Source organism: Hypomesus nipponensis, chromosome 17 (genome assembly GCF_054491055.1).
Source record: "Hypomesus nipponensis isolate SF chromosome 17, ASM5449105v1, whole genome shotgun sequence".
Taxonomy (NCBI): Eukaryota; Metazoa; Chordata; class Actinopteri; order Osmeriformes; family Osmeridae; genus Hypomesus; species Hypomesus nipponensis.
Window position 1 is genome coordinate 13,659,800 of NC_140377.1, and position 21,591 is coordinate 13,681,390.

General features: G+C 46.1%; 1 protein-coding gene across 2 annotated transcripts in view; it reads right to left on the minus strand.

Annotated features, from left to right (window-relative positions):
• Positions 1-2,008: 2,008 nt before the first annotated feature.
• The window catches only part of crlf3 (cytokine receptor-like factor 3), a 50,054-nt gene continuing 30,471 nt past the window's right edge, over positions 2,009-21,591 (minus strand). The window contains exons 5-9 of one of the 2 annotated variants that reach the window (XM_084676701.1): positions 15,027-15,204; positions 5,636-5,858; positions 4,335-4,473; positions 4,123-4,235; positions 2,009-4,036 (exon numbers count right to left, since the gene is read on the minus strand). In XM_084676701.1, coding sequence (XP_084532827.1) covers positions 3,771-4,036; positions 4,123-4,235; positions 4,335-4,473; positions 5,636-5,858; positions 15,027-15,204 — 919 coding nt within the window. In that variant the 3' untranslated portion in view covers positions 2,009-3,770. Of the gene's footprint in view, positions 4,037-4,122; positions 4,236-4,334; positions 4,474-5,635; positions 5,859-15,026; positions 15,220-21,591 lie in introns of both variants that reach the window. The other variant, XM_084676700.1, reaches the window with a different exon arrangement.

Here is a 21,591-nt window from a genome sequence, read left to right on the forward strand (position 1 = left end):
AAGCTCTTCTCCTGCCTAGCCCCCCAATGGTGGAACCAGCTCCCGACCTCCATCAGGGACACTGACTGTCTCCCCACCTCCAAGAAAAGGCTCAAGACGCACTTGTTCCGGGAGTACAACGGCACTTAAGAATGCTTGGCTGGACTTGTTAGTTAGTTTCCTCCAGGATCACAATGACTCTTATTAAGTGACTCATTGCTCTTTTAGGTTAGATATAACGAAGCTAAGTCTTGTACTCGCTGTGAAATATTTTACTGTTGATTATTCTTCTACTGGTACAGTCCTGCACTTTTGTGGTTCATGTTGTTTTAATTGTATTGTATAACTGCATGCTCTTATGGGTCTTCCCTTTTGGCACTTGTTTAGCTTCTTCACAATGTATGCTTCATGTTTTGGCTACTTGCAATGTTTGGGACAATCTCGTTGTTATGATCAGTGACCTATGCTCTTTTGTAAAGCTCTCTCTTGGAAGTCGCTTTGGATAAAAGTGTCTGCTAAATGAATAAATGTAAATGTAATCTTCTTTAAGAAATTAGAGGAAGAAACGGTTGTGGACGATAATGGGGCCCCTTACACTATGTCTGCAGCAGACACTTTACCTAGACGACTACGTTTTAGGGATCACTGTTCGCCTCTTGAAACCAGAGGAGCTGCAACTGCAGCTAGTGAACAATACTGCAACAGCAGTAAGAAGCTCAGGTTGCCAATACAAGAACAGGGAACATGTGCACTCAGTGATCAAACCTCTAGTTTGTGAGGATCCTCATTTTTCCTCTGAGATGGGTAGCATCTAACCCTCACAAAAACTGCCCGTCTACTACAATTGATACTGACACGCAAACACACGCACATCAACAGACATTGCCAGAGAAAATGTTTAACTGAAGATAGCATTCGGCTAACATTATTGTCTCTACACACAAGACATTCACTTGGACATCCATACAGAACTAATTGATACCATCATTCTTCATTAAAAGCAGACTAATGCTTTATTATGGTAGTCTATATCCTCTAGTCTATACTCTACATATATTATGTCAGAGTGGACACGCTAATTATGTCATTCTAGTTAATGGCTGCGTTTCCTGAAAGCGTCGAAACGGTGCGTGTCCACTACAGCGTTTTTTAACGCTCTGCACCGCTAGCCTTCCCACAGTACACCACGCTCAGGGGCGTGTTAGAAAGGTTTATACAGATTTGTAGTTCTAAGGTCACTGTAGTTTGTGTAAAACGGTGTCATGGACAAGTGCAGGGACACCGACAACCTCGCGCCAGGTATACATTTTTTGTTAACGTCTCTTTAATAGTACAGAGGCGTATAAAACAAGACTGAGTGCGTAGACACACATACAATGAGTTGCTCTTCCATCTTGAAATTGTCAAACCTAGAAATGTTTACCATGACAAACAGTTGCTAGTTGCTACTTTACAAGAAACCAACCCAATTGGCCAACGCTAGCGTTTTCACGCTCTTCATTTGCATAAAGTTGAGAAAATCCAACTTGCAACGCTCCGCTCGCCTTTCCACAATGCCCTACGCGAGCGTCGACGCCCCGCTCGCCTTCCCACAATGCCCTACGCGAGCGTCAACGCCCCGCTCGCCTTCCCACAATGCCCTACGCGAGCGTTGACGCGCCGCACGCCTTCCCACAATGCCCTGCGCGAGCGTCAATGTCTGGTTTCATTGAAAATGAATTGGAAGCCGACGCCCCGCTGTGCCCGCAGTGTGAACGCACCCTAAGTTGATCGTAGAATCTATTGTAGGACAAATCTTAGTTTTACGGGCCGTTACCAAAGACATTGTAGCTTAAGTGTCTCTTTAAAATGTGTAGCTCTTGAAAGCGCATAGATTAGCCTACTCCTTATGAGCATGTTTGGGATACGCACGTAAGAATGTTGATGGTTTCGTTTTTTGCTTGATTGTTGCGCTGCCCAGTTCAGTGGCTAACAGTTAGCCTGATCGCTCACACTTACATTGATATTAATGGACAAATTCCTCATGGAAAAATGTGTACCCTTTATTTATTTTATTATTTTTTGTGACAGAGTTTTACTCCACCAGTCTTGCAACGTCAGAAAATGTAATTGTTGGTAAATCTGTGAGCGAAGTTGTGAAGACTCTCAAGAGAGTCTCGGATCCATTTTCTTCTGATGTGTTGACGCTTGACAGGAAGTCCACTTCCACATTGCTGACGCATTTCTGGCTATTGTGAAAAAGGTCTATGGAACCTAGCTTAAGTGTGAAGCACAATACAATGAGAAGACCTAGTATTAACAGCCCTTCTATGTCCTAATCCTTTACATAGATTCCAGAATAGTGTAAAGTTGCTAAATATGTGAAAATGAAATATTGAAATACTTAACAGAGTTATAATACCACACCCGTCCCCCCCTCCCTCCCCAATGTCTGCTGGTCAGAATTCAATTTCTCATAAAAAAAAAACACTTTCAACTCGTTCTTCTACATTCCTCTACAGCCTTAAGCAGTCATGATTAGTTGGGCATGAAGAACTGAACAGGGTTTCTCGTACTTGACCACTGGTATCTTAGCTTCGATACCAACACATCCAGGAATGACCTACAGTATACACCCTGCTCTGACATGGTCACCTTCATGTAAGCAACATAGTTCAGTAGGTCAAAGTAAGTTTCCACTATGTTAAGATCATTGTTTTTTTAAGGACACACTTTGAATTGAGTCACATCAGTCGTAAATTTCATACTCCTATGACATTAATATCTTACTCATTCGTTCCATCATTTCACCTATTAGGCAGCAAGTTTGACATTCACCAATCACAGGCTCCTTCCATCCTAGGTTCACAGAAAACCAACAACCAACAAAAACACATTTCCTACCAGAAAATACAATGATTACAAGTTACTTAAATACTGTTTTGTAAATTGGCCAAAAAAAGAATGTGGGAAAAGTAAAAGAAGGACAGAACTACAGAAATAAATTAATTCACTCAATTAAATCAGAATGCCTGTCACAAAATCTACAACAGTCGACACACACTTGCATCACTAAAAGGAGAATACGTTTCACAATGGCTGTGGTGGAGCCAGACCAGGATGCTTTGCAGTCCGGCCCTTTGATGTCGTACAGTGTAAAAGTACGTCTCTTCCTGTGATCTATCTAGCCACCACTGAGACAGAGACCACACTATCCTCCTTACAGGTTACTGCTGCCACATCCGCCATTTTGTGCCCCCAAGGATTGTTATTGTGTGGGCTTTACCCCTCCTTGGTGAGATAACCACAGTAATGACTCATTATTGAGGACATGCACAGATGGGCTATCATCAGCAAAAAAAGGTGTAAGCTGTAAACAACGCTCTTGTTTTTGATGCAAGACAGGTCCAAATAAAAAACACACAGAATTGTGTGTGTTGAAAAACATACACCTAATTTGGTACCTACACCCAAAACCAAATGGCTCCTTGAAAACATAAAACAAGCCAGATGGATGAATCTCTCTATCTGATCTATCAAACATGTTTGCATTTTGGTGGAGGCCAATGTAGCCCTTTAGTCATTTCATCAGGACACCAACTGACTTTGACACATCCACCTCATCCATCAGATTTACAAAGCAGCATCAGTGAGTATCTGGAAGAAAGGGAAGGAAAAATATCTGGGGGTAGGAGTTAAAACATTGGTTTGGGACTGGGCCAAAAAAGCAGGTTGAGAAGTCCAGCAGTCAGGATTGTCATGCTGCCAGTGCTATTTACTTAATTGACAGCCCTCCTGTCCAATGAGAGGCCTTAAAACACCAACACCTTCCAACCAGTATGGGTAAAGGAGCAGCCAAAGAATAAACAGTCCACCCCTTGATCCAGCAGCCAATCAAAGACCACTTCCCTGTTCCCTGTGCCAATTGTCACCCTTAGCTTGAAGTTGCCCCCATCACTCAAGTTGTTGTTGCTGACAGGCAGTAGATTGACAACTTCCATTTCAAAAGTCACAGCAGAGCCCAAGGTGATAGCCGGAAGCTGATTGGTCATTTCTTTTCCATTGACAAACACTGTACCTGGGGAGAAGGGAGTGATGGTAATACTATTAGGTCTACATTAAGTAATGCAAGGAGTGGATATGGAATGAGGCACATGTGCTTACCATTGGTCGAGATACAGACAGCCTGGTTTCTCTGGAGAGACTCCGCCCCACTCTCACAATCCACACACACTCCAATGCTGTCCTGCTTGTCCACCAGACCCATGGCTGAGATCCTATACACACACACAAAATTACTGACTCACACACATGAAAGAATTATCTAACAGTAGTGAAAGTGTGTTAAGAGTGTGTGTGTATATGTGTGCACTCACTTGAAGGTGAGAGTTTGTCCACAGAAGTAGGTTGGAGCATTGGAGTAGAGGACCGGGGTTCTGGAAGAGGATGAGTCACTGCGCATGGCGATGTTCCGTCTACTGCTGAGGATGTAGCCCTCACTGCTTGGGCACCACTCTGATGGAGCAGACACACATTATACATACTGTACATGTGCCAACTGTCATAGGGGCAATTGTACTAAGTGTGTAACATATAGTATAGTGTATCTCTGTATGGTCATACAATACCTGTATACAAAGCTGTCGCAAGGGCTTTGCCAACTGTATGACCGCACAGGGCATCGAGCCTGTAAAGGGCCTTGTTTCTGGCCTTTTTACAAATAATTGTTTAGCACTGTTTTGACCCAACATGCTTCTAAATGAAATACCTTATGCATAGTCTAGGTCCCAGGATTATTTTTTATTTTTTTATTGATTTGTCAATTATTTGATTGTTCAGTATGCAATGCGTGCTCGCTTCATCTCCCTGCTCACTCACTGCAATGAAGGAGAAAGATATTGATTGCATGAGAGCGGGACTGATATCGCAGGCATGAGTCGGCTGTTGAGAATTTCGTTTTTTTTTTTATATAACGGTAGAATTTAAGAAGTCACTGCGAGGATTGCTGGATACATTTGTCAACACTTGTAGGGAAGATGTGGTAGGCTCAATGTGGTGATGATGTAAAGCCAGTGGTTTTAAATCATTTTTGTTGTTGTTTTTCTAAAAGACTACAATTGCAAAAACACGGAAGAGAGAGAAAAAGTCGTAGCTGGGACTATGTGTAAGATGATGTCAGGGAGTCAGATGGCTGAGCGGTTAGGGAATCGGACAAGTAATCTGAAGGTTGCCAGATTTATTCCCGTCCGTGCCAACTGACATTGTGTCCTTGGGCAAGGCACTTCACCCTACTTGCCTTGGGGGGAATGTCCCTGTACTTACTGTAAGTTGCTCTGGATAAGAGCATCTGCTAAATGACTAAATGTAAATGATGATGCTGTATTATTCTGCTTGTTAAAAATGTATGGCCCAGATTTGTGTAAAAGGGTCGTTTTGCTGCTCGCAAGTCTCTCTGTTCCAAGCTTACCCACACCAAGCTACGAACTCGAGACCTCCAATCCCAGTTACGCCACCTGGCGTGGGACTATTTATGTTGAGGAGTGAGTTAACCAATGCTTCATATGTGGCCCCAATTCATCTGCATGTGTCAATGAGCAGGGTCTTGCACATCAATTTCGCACAGGGCCTCGCTGTTTGTACTGTTGACGTACAAATTTCTATGTGTGTGTGTGTTTACCATGCGGCGCCATGGTGGTATATCCGGATTGGGGGACGCTCCAGGGGCTCCACTCCGTGCGGCCCTCACCGCGGGCACACACTCTGAACAGGTGCTCGGTGTGTGTGTCCAGGTGGAGCACCAGGAACTCGCAGTCATGGCCGATGTAGGCATCCTTGTACTGGTCCGACGCACTCCGTCGGTACTGCAGACGGTAGTCCTGTGCTGCAAAGTCGTCGTCCACCTATACACACACAAACACATGAGCATGTAGACACAGAAGCATACACGTGTTGAGGGAGGGAAAACACAGGTACCTCTTTATATACACCAACTACTTTTTTGCTTTAACCCAGAAGGGCTGAAAAAGGTGATACATTTTATTCAGCCGACAAGCTTGCTTTTCATTTAAACGTTAAACATGTCAACAACACCGTTCTCCATAAACGGCCTCTGCCTGGTAGTGGAAGCGTGAAAAGTTAATTTCACCCGCGGGAAAGCTGCAGCCAGGGGCTTTTCAAAGAAAACGTTGCCGTTATCTTGATTGTGATGGGCCAAATGACTCGTGTGACATATCACCAAAGATGTTTTTTTTTTTTTTTTTCACTTAAATTTTTATTTCAAAATTCACAGTTCACAATCAAAAATAATACGATAAACAAAAAACAAAACAGGAACCAAACAGAAAAATTTGGCTTGGGAGTTACATTTCTCGCAGTACTTCTTTTCTCTTCATGTCTTCATCTAAGTAATTTGTTTCTGTCCATATTCCTCGTCGCCGGTTTTGGTTCTGAATATTGTCCATTTCTCCCACTTTTCTTCAAGCTGTGCTTGTTGTAGTCTTAGGCGGTGTGTCAGTTTCTCCATTACATAGATTTCTTCTACTATGTCTACCCATTCTTTCTTACAAGGAGGCTCCACTTTACCCCATTTTCTAGTTATAGCCTTCTTACTAGCTATCAGTAGTATTTTAATCAAATATTTATCTCTCACTCTTATACTCTCTTTGGTAAAATTGAAATTACAAAGGTATAGTACCATATAGCTCATTGGAATATCATAACCTAATATATTTTGTACGGTTTCATGTACAATTCCCCAAAACTTAAATACTTTATTACATTTCCAAAATATGTGTGAGTGGTCTGCAGCATCCTTTACTCCACACTCTCTCCAACATGATACATTTGTGTTATTATATTTGCTCTTGACCTTGGGCGTGATAAAAAAACGGACCAGATTTTTCCAAGAGAACTCCCTCCATATCCGCGAATTAGTGGTCGTCTGATGTGTTTTCCACATGTCTTGCCAATCATCATCCGAAATTTTCATACTAAACTCTGATTCCCATTTTTCCTTTATGTATTTAGTTGAATGTTTAGTTTTTGTCAATGCTTGATATAAAGCAGATATGATTTTTATTTTCTTTCCTTTGTATGTATTCATTATAATTTGGATCACACCATTCACTTCTGTGGAGGGGTCTATCTCGATTTCTTTTTCATAATAATCTCTTAGTTGTAGGTACCTGTAGAATTCCTGTTTATCCAAGCTATATTTATCTTTCACGTTTTGGAAACTCTCCAGTGCCCCATCCTTCTCTAAAGTACACCATGCCGTGACTCCCTTGTCTACCCACTGCTTGAATCCTTTATCATATTCAGCTGGTTTAAAATTACTGTCAAATGCTACCCATCTAAGAACTGTTGTTTCTTTCTTTATCTTATAATTTTTAATAACTCTAAACCATAGTTCAAGAGTAAATGTTGTAATTGAATCTATATTGTTTTTAATCCTTTTGTATATGTCTTGATCTCCAATAAGGCTCCGGATGGGATATTTTACAAATTCTATTTCCATGTCTTTCCACTTAGCCGTGTAATCTGGCATACACCAGCATATAATATGCCTAAATTGGGCCGCGTAGAAGTACTCTTTCAGTTTTGGGAGACCCATACCTCCTTTATCTTTTGGTAACTGGAGAGTTTCGTACCTAACCCTTGGTTTTTTGCCTCCCCAAATAAACCGAGATATTATCCTGTCCCAGGTCACAAATTGGGTTTGGGGGACTTCTACTGGTAGGGACTGGAATAAATAAAGAAGTCTTGGTTGTACATTCATTTTGATAATCTCAATTCTTGAGTTAAGATCTAGTGGTAAAGTAGACCATCTTTCCGTGTCTTTTTGTATCTCCTGATTTATCTTATCATAATTGGCTTTATAAAGTTTAGATAGTCCTTTTGTGATGGTAATTCCCAGATATCTAATTTTCTTTAGGTTCCAATTTAAGTGGAATGCTTCCTGAATCTCCTTTGGTGGGGTGTAGTTAAGTGTTAAAATTTGTGTTTTTGAAACATTTACTTTATATCCCGAAAGGTGTCCGTACATTTCCAGCAGTTTCATCAATACAGGTAGTGATTTATTTGGTTGTTCGAGGAAGGCTACGACGTCATCCGCAAAAAGTCCTATTTTATGTTCCTTGTCATTTACTATAACTCCGTGAAGCTCTTCATTTTGGCGTACCGCTTGTGCCAAAGGTTCGATAAAAAGCGCAAAAAGAGTGGGTGATAAACAACAGCCTTGTCGAGTTGATCTCTGTATACTAAATTTGTCAGTAAGGTTTCCATTTATTTTGATTCTAGCAGTGGGCTGGTGGTATAATGTCTTTATGCACTGTATTGATTTACTATTGAATCCAAATCGTTCTAATACTTTATATAAGAATTCCCAATTTACCAAATCGAATGCCTTTTCACCAAAGATGTTTTAATGTGAAGACGACCGCAATAGGTTTTGAAACTCCCCTTTATGGGAAATTGTACCCCCCCCCTACACGATTCACGTGGATGACATTTTCCCATTCAAAACTGCGATTTTGACCGAAAAGCGACAAGTTGGCAGGTATGTATCTGCATTTGAGTATACTGCCTGTCTCCCTCTCAGTGTCAGTGTGTGTGTAAAGGTGCCAGTATGGTACTCCGACTCCGTTACGGATGGGCGGGCCGCCGGATAGGACGGATTAATTAGCATTTCTGTTGCCTTTATGGTTCTCCGAAGGCTGGGGGTGCTGAAAACAATTCACCGCCAGAACAGTAGGTGGAGAAGCGTTTTTTTGTCGAAAACACGTTGCTTTGTTGCGTTTTGGTAAATTAGAAATCGTTGTTGTTTATTTCCCACCTCTCATCACGTGTGACCCTCCTACCAGCTGTCACCAGTCAGACGATGAGTGCTGCAGGTGCAGTCGCATAATATTATATTAAAGCCTGTGTCTAATGCAATATAACCACCTGAAAGAGCAAACGTGGCCAAATGTGGCCCGCCACGTCATTTTATGTGACCCGCGGAAGCTTAATGGGCTATTGAAATAAGTCTACGCTGCTTTACAGCGTGCATTGACCATAAACGACATCTCTCACCATGCATTTCTATTGTGTTACGGCAAAGTGACGACATCCCGCCTCTAGAAAGCAGTGTATGCACATTAAACGCAAAGTTTAACTGGGTGAAGGCGAGCATGGTTTGAATGACAGCATTCCAATGCAGCCGGTTCTGCGAACGTACCCCATGTGCATTTTCAGTCAAGGTCCTCGGGCATTCAACCCAAGTTGTTATCGCTCTCGAACTTGGTTAGAGTACTCAGCCAAGCTAGCATGTTTCTGCTTCCCTTGTTGACATTTTGGAGCCAGAAATGATGAAGACATCACCTTCATTAGACAAGGTTTTACCAATTGGAAAACGGCAATGTTTATTTTACATAAAGCTCAAAAAGCTATTCTGCGTTCAAATAAAGGGCAAAAAAAGTTTTGCTCTTGCGCTATGCGCTCTTGCATTTTGTCACCAAACACTGAGAAAAATATGCACATTTATCCTCCATGAAAAACAGCAAATTGTCGAAGAATTAAAAGGCGGACTTCAATTGCAGCATAATAGGCCCTATGTTCACAAAAGCTACAACAAAAACACCATGTTTTTACATCATTACTGACGTTACATCGTAGTTACAACTGGCCCTTTGACGGCAACCATAATGCTGATGTGGCCCTCTGTGAAAATGAGTTTGACACCCCTGCGATATAGACAAGGCTCTGGTTTTGTGAATTCATTTCTCCACCACCAAGTGTATAATCCAATGTGAAAAATGATAAACAAAAAGACTGATATAATTGAAAACAAAAAGATTCATACAAACTGTAGGCTATGTAGCCTACAGTCAAAACTACAATGTACTACTCTAGGTCACTAAACTGTGGCAGTCAGTGCACAGACAACAAACTCACGTTTCTGAATTCGCTAGAGAAGAGCATAAACTAGCTCACAATAAACTTTCTCTCCAAGAAGTTTTCATCACAGACGTATTTCAAGAAGACGACCTTAGAGAAAACGCCTTTCTGTCGAAGTCGGAAATGATGTCGTTTGGAAACGATGTCGTAGCGGACCAATCACGGCCAAGGGGTATCCGTCGCTGTACAGCACGGCATGACGGATCGACAGGAATTTCAACGGTGCACGGGAGAGCTCTCCGAGGGCCCCGCAGACGACGGAGAGGGCGTTCCAGGGCGTTCCATCTATGCGTAGGCCCTTCCCATGTGTCCGTAATCGTGAAGTACGGAGTACCATATAACGGCCTTAAGAGTGAATGAGACTTTATGTATACTCATGCACAGTGCCCATGAAGCAGTCGGTGATGTTGGTGAGACACACACACAGATTCTTGGAACTATAGATAGATAGTGCACAATGCCCGTGATGCAGTCTGCAAGTAAGACGTCAGTGAAACCTTTAGCATTATACTTTCTTCTGTGAGACGCGTTTTAAATTAGTATACTGTACATAACTGTGCGGTTGGCTTGTTTTATTTTTACATGTCATTGTTGATGTAATTTTAATTAGTATAGTGAGTTCCAAATGTGTCCTTTGATTAAACACTGCAGCGTTTATTACACAATGATCAATTGAGGTGCTGCGTTTATTCGAGGGCAACGTTTAATTGGTGAGAGAGATTCAGTGAATTGTAGCTGCAGTGCAGCCATAGACAAACAAATAGACAAGGAGGTCAAACAAACGACGAGTGTAAAATTGAAGCCGCGCGTGTCTCTACTTTGTGTAAAAATCTGAAGTAGAATGCCAAACCATTCTTATACTTTAGCTTTCAAACAGAAAGCTGTGCAGAAATAACTCACCAGCAGCAACAGACCTGTAGCATGCAAACTTGGGGTTGATGAAAGGCACATTTAGGAGTCAGCTTCCTCGCTGTATTGTATACAATATATATAGAACTATACCTATAGGCCTGGGGTGGGGAACCTTTTTCTGCAAAGGGCCATTTGGATATTTATAAAATCATTTGGGGCCGTACAGAATTATCAACTTAAAAATGGGCCTGCTATATTTGGTCAAACATTTAATTAACTCACCCCTAATGTGATGGCTGCAACTGCTTTTTCTTTGTGAGGTTTGTGATGTTAGCTGGCACGGATGCAGCCTGCTTTGACTGGGGGTCCAGTGAACATTTCTGGGTGGGTATCATGATTACGGAAAAGGATTGTATTATTTTGTATATTGCTGCAATTTTTGAGACTGCTGATCGATCCGAGTGTTTATCAGGCGTGGAGCCAGACATTGTAAACTTTTGGGGCTTAAGCCAAACCAACAACTTATTCTGGGTTTGATTTGCTAGAAAGGAATTCCACACTTAATGCGAGTGCGCAGACATTTTTTGGTACATTGGTATGCAACACTGCGCGCCTCCACGGTCCTCTTCCACATATTAAAATAGTGCTGCTGCCAACAAATAATGCACTCTTAATATGGTTCCTGCAGTGCCATGGCGGGCCGGACCAAATAATGCGGCCCGCGGGCTGGACGTTCCCCACCCCTGCTATAGGCCTTAATGTAATTGTGGCAATTACTAACTACTTACTAACCGAGAGTGAGGTCAACCGAGAGTGAGGTCACTCGTCGCTCATTTTGAAGATGACGTCAGAGGGCAATACGGAGCCGTATTGACCGCTGAGGAGGGCAATACGGAGCCGTATTGACCGCTGAGGAGGGCAATACGCGTTGGCATGACTCCCCATTAGCCAATCAGAAAGCTCGTACCGTCGTTGCCATATAATAAATTATAATAATGTACACTTAGTTTTTAACCAATGCCTTAATTGGGTGTGCTCACGCCTTCGGCGAGCACAACCGTTGTTCTCTCACATATATATTAGTGCTGTCAAACTATTAAAAAAAAAATATCACGATTAATCGCATTAATGTCATAGTTAACTCGCGATTAATCACAATTAATCGCACATTTTAATCTATTCTAAATGTCCCTTGATTTCTTTTTGTCCCATTCTTTTTTCAAATTTTAATGCTCTTATCAACATGGAAAAGTGGTTCGGATTGCTTCATGCAAATATTTTTTTTATTGCAATCGCCTGGTTTTGACGAGGGGGCGGAGAATTCGCATCATCTGTGTGTATGGCCATCAAGTGGTATTTCAGACTGGACGTGCTGCAATGATAGCTCGGTTTACAACGACAAAACACACAGATTACTTTGGTCTTGTCAATGGAACTATTTGGCAACTTTTTAAAAGTAAACTTTCCATTCAGAATCTTATTGGCATCCATTTCGGCGTCTCGCGCTCGCCATCCACTCCAAACGTAATGTTAGCCTACTACCAGAGAATGTCTAATATCCATAAACGGGCTCTGCTACTACTCCTTAGCCGGATCGCAAGCCAAACAAGTGTGTGGCGTGCCTGTTGTTTTGTTTCCGGTCTAGCTAGATCCGGTGTGGTGTTGTAGTTTTTCTAACTTCGGTAGTTGTTGCAACAGCATGTGAAAAAAAACTACAAAGTTTGCTAGACCAAAAAGAGCGTTAATCGCGCGATTAAAAAATTGACGCCGTTAATTTGGGTTTGCGTTAACGCCGTTAATAACGCGTTAAACTGACAGCACTAATATATATTTATTATTGTTTATTTTCGCTCCTCTAAGGATCAGTCAATATTTGATCATTCTGAAGTCCCACAAACAATCTCACCTTGGTATGTCAAAATATGATTGAATTACGGTGCGTGTCCACTACAGCAGAGCGGAGCGGCGCAGAGCGTCGGCTTCCAATCCATTTTCAATTAAACCGGGCGTTGATGCTTGTGTACGCTCCCACAATGCTCTACACCAGCGTCAAAGCCCGGTTTAATTAAATGGATTGGAAGCCGACGCTCCGCGCCGCTGTAGTGGACACACACCGTTAGAGCAGTTTCAACGTTGGCTGAATCTAACAACGCTCACCACAGGAGAAACAGCTTACTTTTTAATACAGTAACTGAACATGACAATATTCAACACTGAGAATAGCTCAATGGGCTGGGATGGTGACCTGTAAAGTATAAAGTATTAGGTTGGAATCCAGCCATTATATTTTGGCCTGTCATAATTTTGATTATCTGTTTAGTTAAACAGGATGACATCATTCTGAAATACCCTACACAAATTAATGCAATTTCACTTTGAAATTCCTAACCTTTGTCCCAAAGCTGACCAAAGCTAATACTCTGCCCTTTCTATTCATACAATCTCAACAGTTGTTGTGTAGCAGAGAGGATAGAGACTAACTTGTAACATTATGCTCATGAGTTCAAATCCCCATTCAGCCTATTGTTGTTGGCCAAACATGAAGTAGTTTTGCTCTTTTGTTGTCCAACTCTCGATCTTCTACAGTGTACATGTTTATAATATTTTGCCGTTTTGTGGAGGAACCCACATCGCTGCTTGCAGCTATATTTATTATTATTATTCTAGTTCCGTGGGAGTCAATGGCAGCCCAAGAGTATCTTAACAATATCTTGTATATGTCCACAGCCTTTACTTTTTCAATTAAGTTTCAAACAAAATGATAGAAAATCACTAATTTTAAAAAAAGTGAGTACAACGGTACTTAGGAATGGTTTGCTGGACCCAATGTTAGTTTCCTCAAGGATCACAATGACACTTGCTTAGAGACTTGTTGCGCTTGTTGGTTAGTAGTAACTGATGTAATTTGTTGTACTCGTATTATATATTTAACCTTTAGAGGAGTGAGTTCTAAATATTACCGACGCTGCCACCAGAGTGAGTTATTTTTTCAAAACGAAAGCTAGCTAGCTTTTAGTTAGCTTCCGTTACCTAGCAACCTAGCATAATACTCGTAGCAATGATACTACCTGCTAGTGTTACTTGTTAGCCTCCTAATTGTAAATTTTGAAGCCATACTATAGCGTTTGTCATATAGTTTTTGTCTATCGGAAAATAGTCGGTTGGAATGTTCAGAATCACATATGTGTGACGGTACTCTGTGAGGCCCGCTTTCGAACGATCACATATACGTGACGCTACTAATTAACGGGTTAAGCAATAAGCCCCAAGAGGCTGTGGTTTACGCTGATTTTAGAACAGGTAAGGGGAGTTGTTAGGCACGACGCGAAGCGTCGCAAAAGGGCTATACAAATACATTTGATTTGATTTGAAAATTTAAATAGCTTAATTCTTGCAAATCTTCACTTTTTTCAAAATTGTATCAAAAAATCTTTAATATACACTAGATTATTCAAATAAAGTCTGGCCTACTTTCACAACCTTCCAATTTTTAAACAAAACTCAAATAAATTGCTCATCTTGGAAAATAGCATTAAATCCACGCAAATATTAACAACTTTTTCAAAATTGTGTGCCTGTTTGTGCACATTCTGAAGATTTTTTGCACTGTGAATTTCTACTGTCAGTTCTGTTTTTGAATACAATTTGAAAATGTATGCTTTTTTGTTTTTTTATCCGATTCATCGATTAATCGAAAAAAGAATCTACATATTAATCGATAATTAAAATAATCGTTAGTTGCACCACTAGACACTACATAAAAGTACCCGTAGCGAAATAACACAACGCTATGCATACAGTCTGTGGGACTGTGAGCGCACGGCTTCGATGTGTCGCATTGGCAACATACGGCTCAAGAAGCTGGCAAAGATAAGTAGATCCCTCAGCTGAGAATCTATATCTTTCATAAAGATATTCATCAGGGAATGCCAAAGGGTTTTGTCGGTCTCTAAATGTTCTGGCTCTTCTGAGCACACCTCTCACTATCCGCACACTAAGCGCCACAGGATCTTCTAAGAACGGAGACGCCATTATCATCAAGAATGAATGGGTCAGTGGGCGGTGCATTACCGGTTGATCTCTGATCTCCAACTTAACCTGCTTAAGGTTAGGTGTTCAGCATGAGTTACCATGACGATTGACCCCGGTAACAAATGATCCACCGTCGTGATACAGAAAACCCTGGGTTGAACCTGAAGTTACCTTGTTAATGCCAAATCTTGATTCGTAGTACAGGCCCCAGGTCGTTATGTGTGTGTGTTGTGCTTTGCCATTCCTACCTTGCACCAGCGCACCAGCACACTCCCAGGCCTCTCCTGCAGCTCCTCTATCTGGACGGGGGGGTGCGAAGATACAGAGCCGTGCTTGGCCACGCGCTCCCTCACCGTGTACAGCAGAGAATCGTCCAGCTGGGCTGAAACACATGGCACGTCCACCAGGGCCGGCACTTCCGGGAGGCTGCCACCGTACAAGCCGCACGCACACACATTTGGTGAATAAGAGACTTTCACTTCAAAATATTTCATACAATAGTCATCTCTCTAATAATGACAGAAATATATGTGTGTGTGCCCATGCTCAACTGTAGAACCGGACACTCTGCAAAGTTAATATTTTGCAGGTGTCCTGTAGTAGGCTACCGCAATTGAACTAATGCAAAAGGCAGTCGCAATGAAATAAAACTAGCTAAGTAAGGAAAATGGGGACTTTCTGTTGTCATTTAGAAGCGAATTCGCCTTTACAACCGATAATCAACTGCTTTCAAAGGGGCTGGCAAGCAACAATATAAAGTGTAGGCCTATATCGGCTACTTTCAGTATCAATGAATCTTGTTACATAAATGTGTTCACTGATGTTGAAATTGCATAAGTAGCCTACCGCGATTTAACTAATGCAATTAACAAAGGCATTCACAACGAAATGAAAGAAAGCAAGAAAAATAGGGAACCTCGCTTTTACAATCGATATTCATCTGCTTTCAAAAGGGGCTGTCTAGCGCCAGCTGAGACCAATACATTTTCACCCGCGACACTGTTTTCAACGTATTGTAGCGACCCGCACAGACAGAGGTGTGTGGCATGTTGGGCTGTTGAGTTTTGTGGCCATGGTTCAGTGTTTGCGGGGTCTAACATGCCGATCAACCTGCTATCTGCCAATCACAGGAATGCACAGAATGTTCAGTTGCAGGGCATCCTGGTGGTTGGTGGAGGGACATGGGAGGGGGGTTGGGCTGAAGGGATGGGGCATTGTTAGGACCAGGGTTAACCTTTTTAGCTCTCTCTTACGCCTGGGTTTCAAGAGAGCTGGTCGCGTTTGTTCTTTGTGTCTTAATACGAGTACGAGTCTGTTAGTTGATTTGGCGTAGGCTACGGCCAAACAATAGCCTTTGTTACCTTGAATAAACGATATGTATTCTGTAACGTTGTTCCATGCCTGTTGCTTCCAGACCAAGGCTGGTCATTACATTGGTGTCAGAAGTAAAAAAGAAAGGGAAAGTTAGTCAGCTAGCTAGCTGACTTATGTGGCTAGCTGCCGTGGCCGAACAGGAGTTGATTATGCATCGAGGGACTCCGAAGGTGAAAGTGGAGGACGATTACGGCCAAGGAGGTGCATGTGCATGGACGTCGGAGGATATGGCTGAGAAGATCGCCGGGGCGTCGGAAATCAGAGGCCGCTTGAGGGAAGACGTTAGGACGATGGCGGCTGAGGCGGGCATGGGGACTTCTTCAACTGTGCTTCGCGCGGATTCTGGTGGGCGGACCGAAGTGGTGACGTCGACGTTTCGGCGGGACGAGGAATCTGGGGCTCGGATGGTAAGCAAACATGGCGGCGCCCAGTCCCCGCTATCTTCCGTGCCTGTTAAGACCCCAAAGTATTCCGGTAAAGCGGATTGGGAAGCTTTTCATGCTCAGTTTGAACTGTTGGCTCATTTTCGGGGGTGGTCAGAAGAAGATAGGGCACTGCAGTTGGCTCTATGCCTCACGGATGATGCTCTGTCCTGTTTGCTACTGCTTAGCCCCAAGGACAGACATGACTATGGCGCTTTAGTTGGAGCCCTGAGAAGGCGCTATGGACAGTGTGTACAGCCTGGGCTGCTGCGCTCCGAAATGAGTGGTAGACGCAGGCAGCCTGGAGAGTCTCTGCGGGTGCTGGCTAATGACATTGAGAGCCTCTCTCGTCGGGCATATGCTCACATGCCCCCATCCGTGCAGAACGAGCTGGCACGCGACCAGTTCATACAGGCGGTCTCTCCTACGGAGCGGCGCATACAGACCCAGCTGGCTCATCCTGAGTCACTGCAGGTAGCTTTGGAGATGGCTTTGGAGAGGGAACTGGTGGGGGCTGGGGCTTCAGCTGGGGCTGTGATGGGGTTGCAGGGGGACGGACCCTCTGTGCGGGCTGGTGGTCAGAGCAGCCCAGAGCCGGAAATGCCTGCATGGGTAGCTGAGATGACAGAGCTGATTCGGGCTGTGTCACTACAGGCGGCACAAAACACACGCCCGGGTCCCAGGGTCTGCTGGGGTTGTGGCCAGCCAGGTCACCTGCGGCGGGATTGCCCCATGTCCCCCAGAGCTCCGGGAAACGGCTCGGGGTCCGCATAAACCGGGTGGTGCGGACCCCTGGCTTCCTTTCCCGACCACCATCATCTTCGGGAGAGGCCCTCCGGGGAAGCGAGGCTTCACTTTCCCCAGAAGCAGACGAGGGCGAGCGGATGGAGCCTGTTGTTGTGGTGGGCCGGACCTGTGTTGGGGACTTTTGTCATGTCCCTGTCACGGTGGAGGGGGTGCCCTGCTCTGCCTTGGTGGACACTGGGTCTACGGTTGCCCTGGTGAGGCCAGACATTGTGCCAGGTTGGACTCAGTTTGAGCCCAGTTTGGTCCTTGTGCAGGACCCTTGTATCCTGGGATTGGACTTTCTTAGGGCTACAGGCTGCCAGTTAGACCTACATGGGGGCACACTGAGCTTTCAGGGAGGGCCAGAAGTCACCATGGCTCCCCCTAATGTTACATTCACTCAATCCATTGAACCCTTCACTCCAACTGTTAAAGCAGCAGACTCATGGCTGCCCCCGCCCCCCCACGTCTGTGTGTGACTGTTCCCCTACCCCCCTGGCACCCATGGCTGTGTGTTACGTCCCTCCAGCTGCCTCCATGACACATCCCTTGGTGAGCCTGGACTGCGCCCCCCCAGCCCAGCTATCCAAAAGAGGTGAGGAGGGGACACAGTCTGCAGTGAGGAAAATATGGGAGAGGAACTGTCTTGGGCTCGACCCCGAGCAGCAGGAACAGTTGTGGCAGCTGCTGTTTGAATTCAGAGACAGCTTTGCGCTGAGTGAGGATGAGGTGGGTCAGACTCATCTCGTGCAACATGATATCGACACAGGTGATGCTCGACCACTCAAGATGCAACCCCGCCGTATCCCGCTGGCACGCCAGGAGGCGGCAGACAAGGCTGTGTTGGAGATGCAGCGGGCGGGTTTCATAGAACCCTCTGACAGCCCCTGGGCGGCACCAGTCGTCATGGTTCCTAAGAAGGGAGGCAAGTCGAGGTTCTGTGGACTACAGGCGGCTGAATGAGGTAACCAGGAAGGATTCATATCCTTTACCTCGTATCGATGAGTCACTGGACCTGGTTAGGGGGTCTTCCTGGTTCTCCTCACTGGACCTCCGCAGCGGCTACTGGCAGGTGCCTCTGTCCCCAGAGGCCAGAGCCAAAACTGCGTTCTCCACCCACAGAGGACACTGGCAGTTCACAGTCCTGTGTTTCGGCCTGTGCAACGCGCCAGCTACGTTTGAGCGCTTGATGGACAGGGTGCTGGATGGCATTCCCCGACAGCAGTGTCTAGTTAACCTGGATGACATCCTGGCCCATGGCAGCTCTTTCCAGTCAGCCCTGGGGGCGCTAAGGTGTGTGCTGAAGCGGGTGGCTGGCGCAGGTCTGAAGCTCCACCCCGAGAAGTGCCACTTCATGAGGAGGGAGGTGTGCTTCTCGGGCCATCAAGTGGGGAAGGAGGGGATCAGCACCATGGAAGACAAGGTGGGGGCTGTCCGAGACTGGCCCATCCCCACCGACCAGCGACAGCTGAAGAGCTTCTTGGGCCTGGCCTCTTACTACAGGAGGTTTGTACGGGGCTTCTCAAGCATCGCTGCTCCCCTGAACTGCCTGCTTCCGAAGGACAAGGCCTTCACTTGGACAATGGAGTGTGATAAGGCCTTCAACGCCCTCAAACAGGCACTGAGCGGGGCCCCCGTGCTCGCCCCCCCTGACCTCACCTTGCCCTTTATCCTGGACACAGACGCAAGCAATGTGGGCATGGGTGGGGTGCTGGCCCAGGTGGGGCCAGAGGGGGAGAGAGTGGTGGCGTACTTCAGCAAAACCTTTGACAAACACGAGCGCCGCTACTGTGTCACCCGGAGGGAGCTCTTGGCTGTTGTGGCTTCTGTCAGACACTTCAAGTACTACCTGGGTGGCCTGCCCTTTACTGTTAGGACTGATCACTCTGCTCTCCAGTGGCCCATGTCTTTCAGAGAGCCAGAGGGTCAGGTGGCTCGCTGGTTGGAAGAGCTTCAGCCGTATGACTTCACATTGGTGCACAGGGCAGGGGCACGCCACTCCAACGCCGACGCCATGTCCCGCCGGCCCTGTGCTGCAGACGGTTGCCGCCACTGTGAGCGGAGAGAGGAACGGTAGAGGGAGCTGTGTGCCGAGGAGGGGGTCTCTGCCACAGGGTGTCGGGTGAGCGGGCCTGTCAGCTGTGAGCTGCAGACTGTCGATGTGGCTGCATGGGGGGGAACAGCAGGGACAGGATGCAGACCTGCAGCCAGTGCTACAGTGGGTAGAGGCACAGGTGAGGCCACCATGGGAGGAGGTAACAGCGCTCTCACTTGCAACCAAAGGGTTGTGGTCAAAGTTTGAGAGACTGCGGCTGGCGGATGGCGTGCTCCAGCAGGCATGGAAAGAGTCAGCTACAGGGGAGGAAAGGTGGCAGGTGGTGGTCCCAAAAGCGTTGCGGGAGGCTGTGCTCCAGAGTACTCATGGAGGGGTGGGGACTGGACCCTTTGGAGTCACAAAAACACTCCGCCGCCTCCGTCAGGGCTTTTACTGGCGGCAGCACAAGAGGGATGTTGAGGACTTTTGCCGCCGCTGTGACAACTGCACAGCGAGAAAGGGCCCCACAGGCCGCTCTCATGCTCAGCTCCAACAGTTTCCAGTGGGGGCTCCCATGGAGAGGGTGGGAGTGGATGTAGTTGGGCCGTTCCCCACCACAGAGAGTGGAAACCGCTGGGTGCTCACGGCCATGGACTATTTCACAAAATGGCCCGAGGCCTATGCTCTGCCTGACCAGGAGGCAGAGACCATCGTCGACGCCCTGACAGAGGGGATGTTCAGCAGGTTTGGAGCAGCAGAGGCGATCCACAGCGACCAAGGCAGAAACTTTGAGCCCCATGTGTTTGCCACCATGTGTGAGAGGCTGGGAATGCACAAGACCCGCACTACCCCTCTCCATCCTCAAAGTGATGGCCTCGTGGAACGCTTCAACAAAACGTTGGGACAGCAACTGGCCATCGTCTCCGCCAAACACCAGCGTGACTGGGACAAGCACCTGCCTATGGTCCTCATGGCATGCCGCTCCGCTGTCCAAGACTCCACCTCCTGCACGCCTGCCCTCCTCATGCTGGGGAGAGAGATCTGCACCCCTGCGGAGATGGCGTTTGGTCAGCCCCTGGATAGCCCTCCTGTTCCCCCGGGACTGGAATATGCCCGGAGACTCCAGGACCAGCTGGAGACAGCCCACACCTTCGCCAGGGGGCAACTGGTGAATGCAGGCATGAGGCAGAAGAGGAACTACGACGTGCACACCCGGGGTAGGCACTTTGTGGCTGGGGAGCTGGTCTGGGTCTACAGTCCCCTTAGGAAAAAGGGCAGATGCCCCAAGTTGGACAGTCACTGGGTGGGACCCTGCAGCGTCCTGGAGAGGGGGTTTACCGGGTGCAGCTTCCTCCTAGGGGGAGAAAGGTGACACTGCACCGGGACAGGTTAGCCCCATACAGAGGGGCCTCTTCACCCCAAACCCCAGGGACCCCCACAATTCCCCTCTCTGGCCATGACACTCCCCAGGCACCCACCCCTAAGCGCCGCAGACCAGGCTCAAGACGGCCCACGCCCCCTGTCTCCCTCCCTGTGTCCCCGTGTGGTTCCCCGGAGCCATGGACTGTATTCCCCGTTCCTGCTTCCTTGTCTCCCATATCCCTACCCTTGTCCCCTGGTTCTCAGAGGCTCAGCCCTCTGCCACGGGTGGAGCCTCCTGTTCCACATCTGGACACTCTGCAACCTTCACGGTCACGCAGGCGAAGGAGACCTCCGGGTCGCTTCAGAGACTTTGTTTGTTCCCTCTGGGACGAGGGACTTTGTGGTGGGGGGGCTGTGTAGCGACCCGCACAGACAGAGGTGTGTGGCATGTTGGGCTGTTGAGTTTTGTGGCCATGGTTCAGTGTTCGCGGGGTCTAACATGCCGATCAACCTGCTATCTACCAATCACAGGAATGCACAGAATGGTGGTCATTACAGTATTTAGAAAACTGCAGATGTGACAACCCTGTCGGCTACTAAAACCACATCTCTGTTATGCTATTCCTTGCATACAGTAAGCTAAATGAAATGTATTATTGAGCTGTAAATAGGCCTATCAGAATGAAATGCTTGGAATGTTGGATAACTGGATTTGAGTAAGCTACACCGTCAATGGTGAATTGGGCTATGAAGTGGACTCTGCGTCTTTGCGCATGCTTGAGATCCCGCCGCCCTCCCCCTTCGCTGTATCTTTTGAGCCAGGGTCAAGACGCA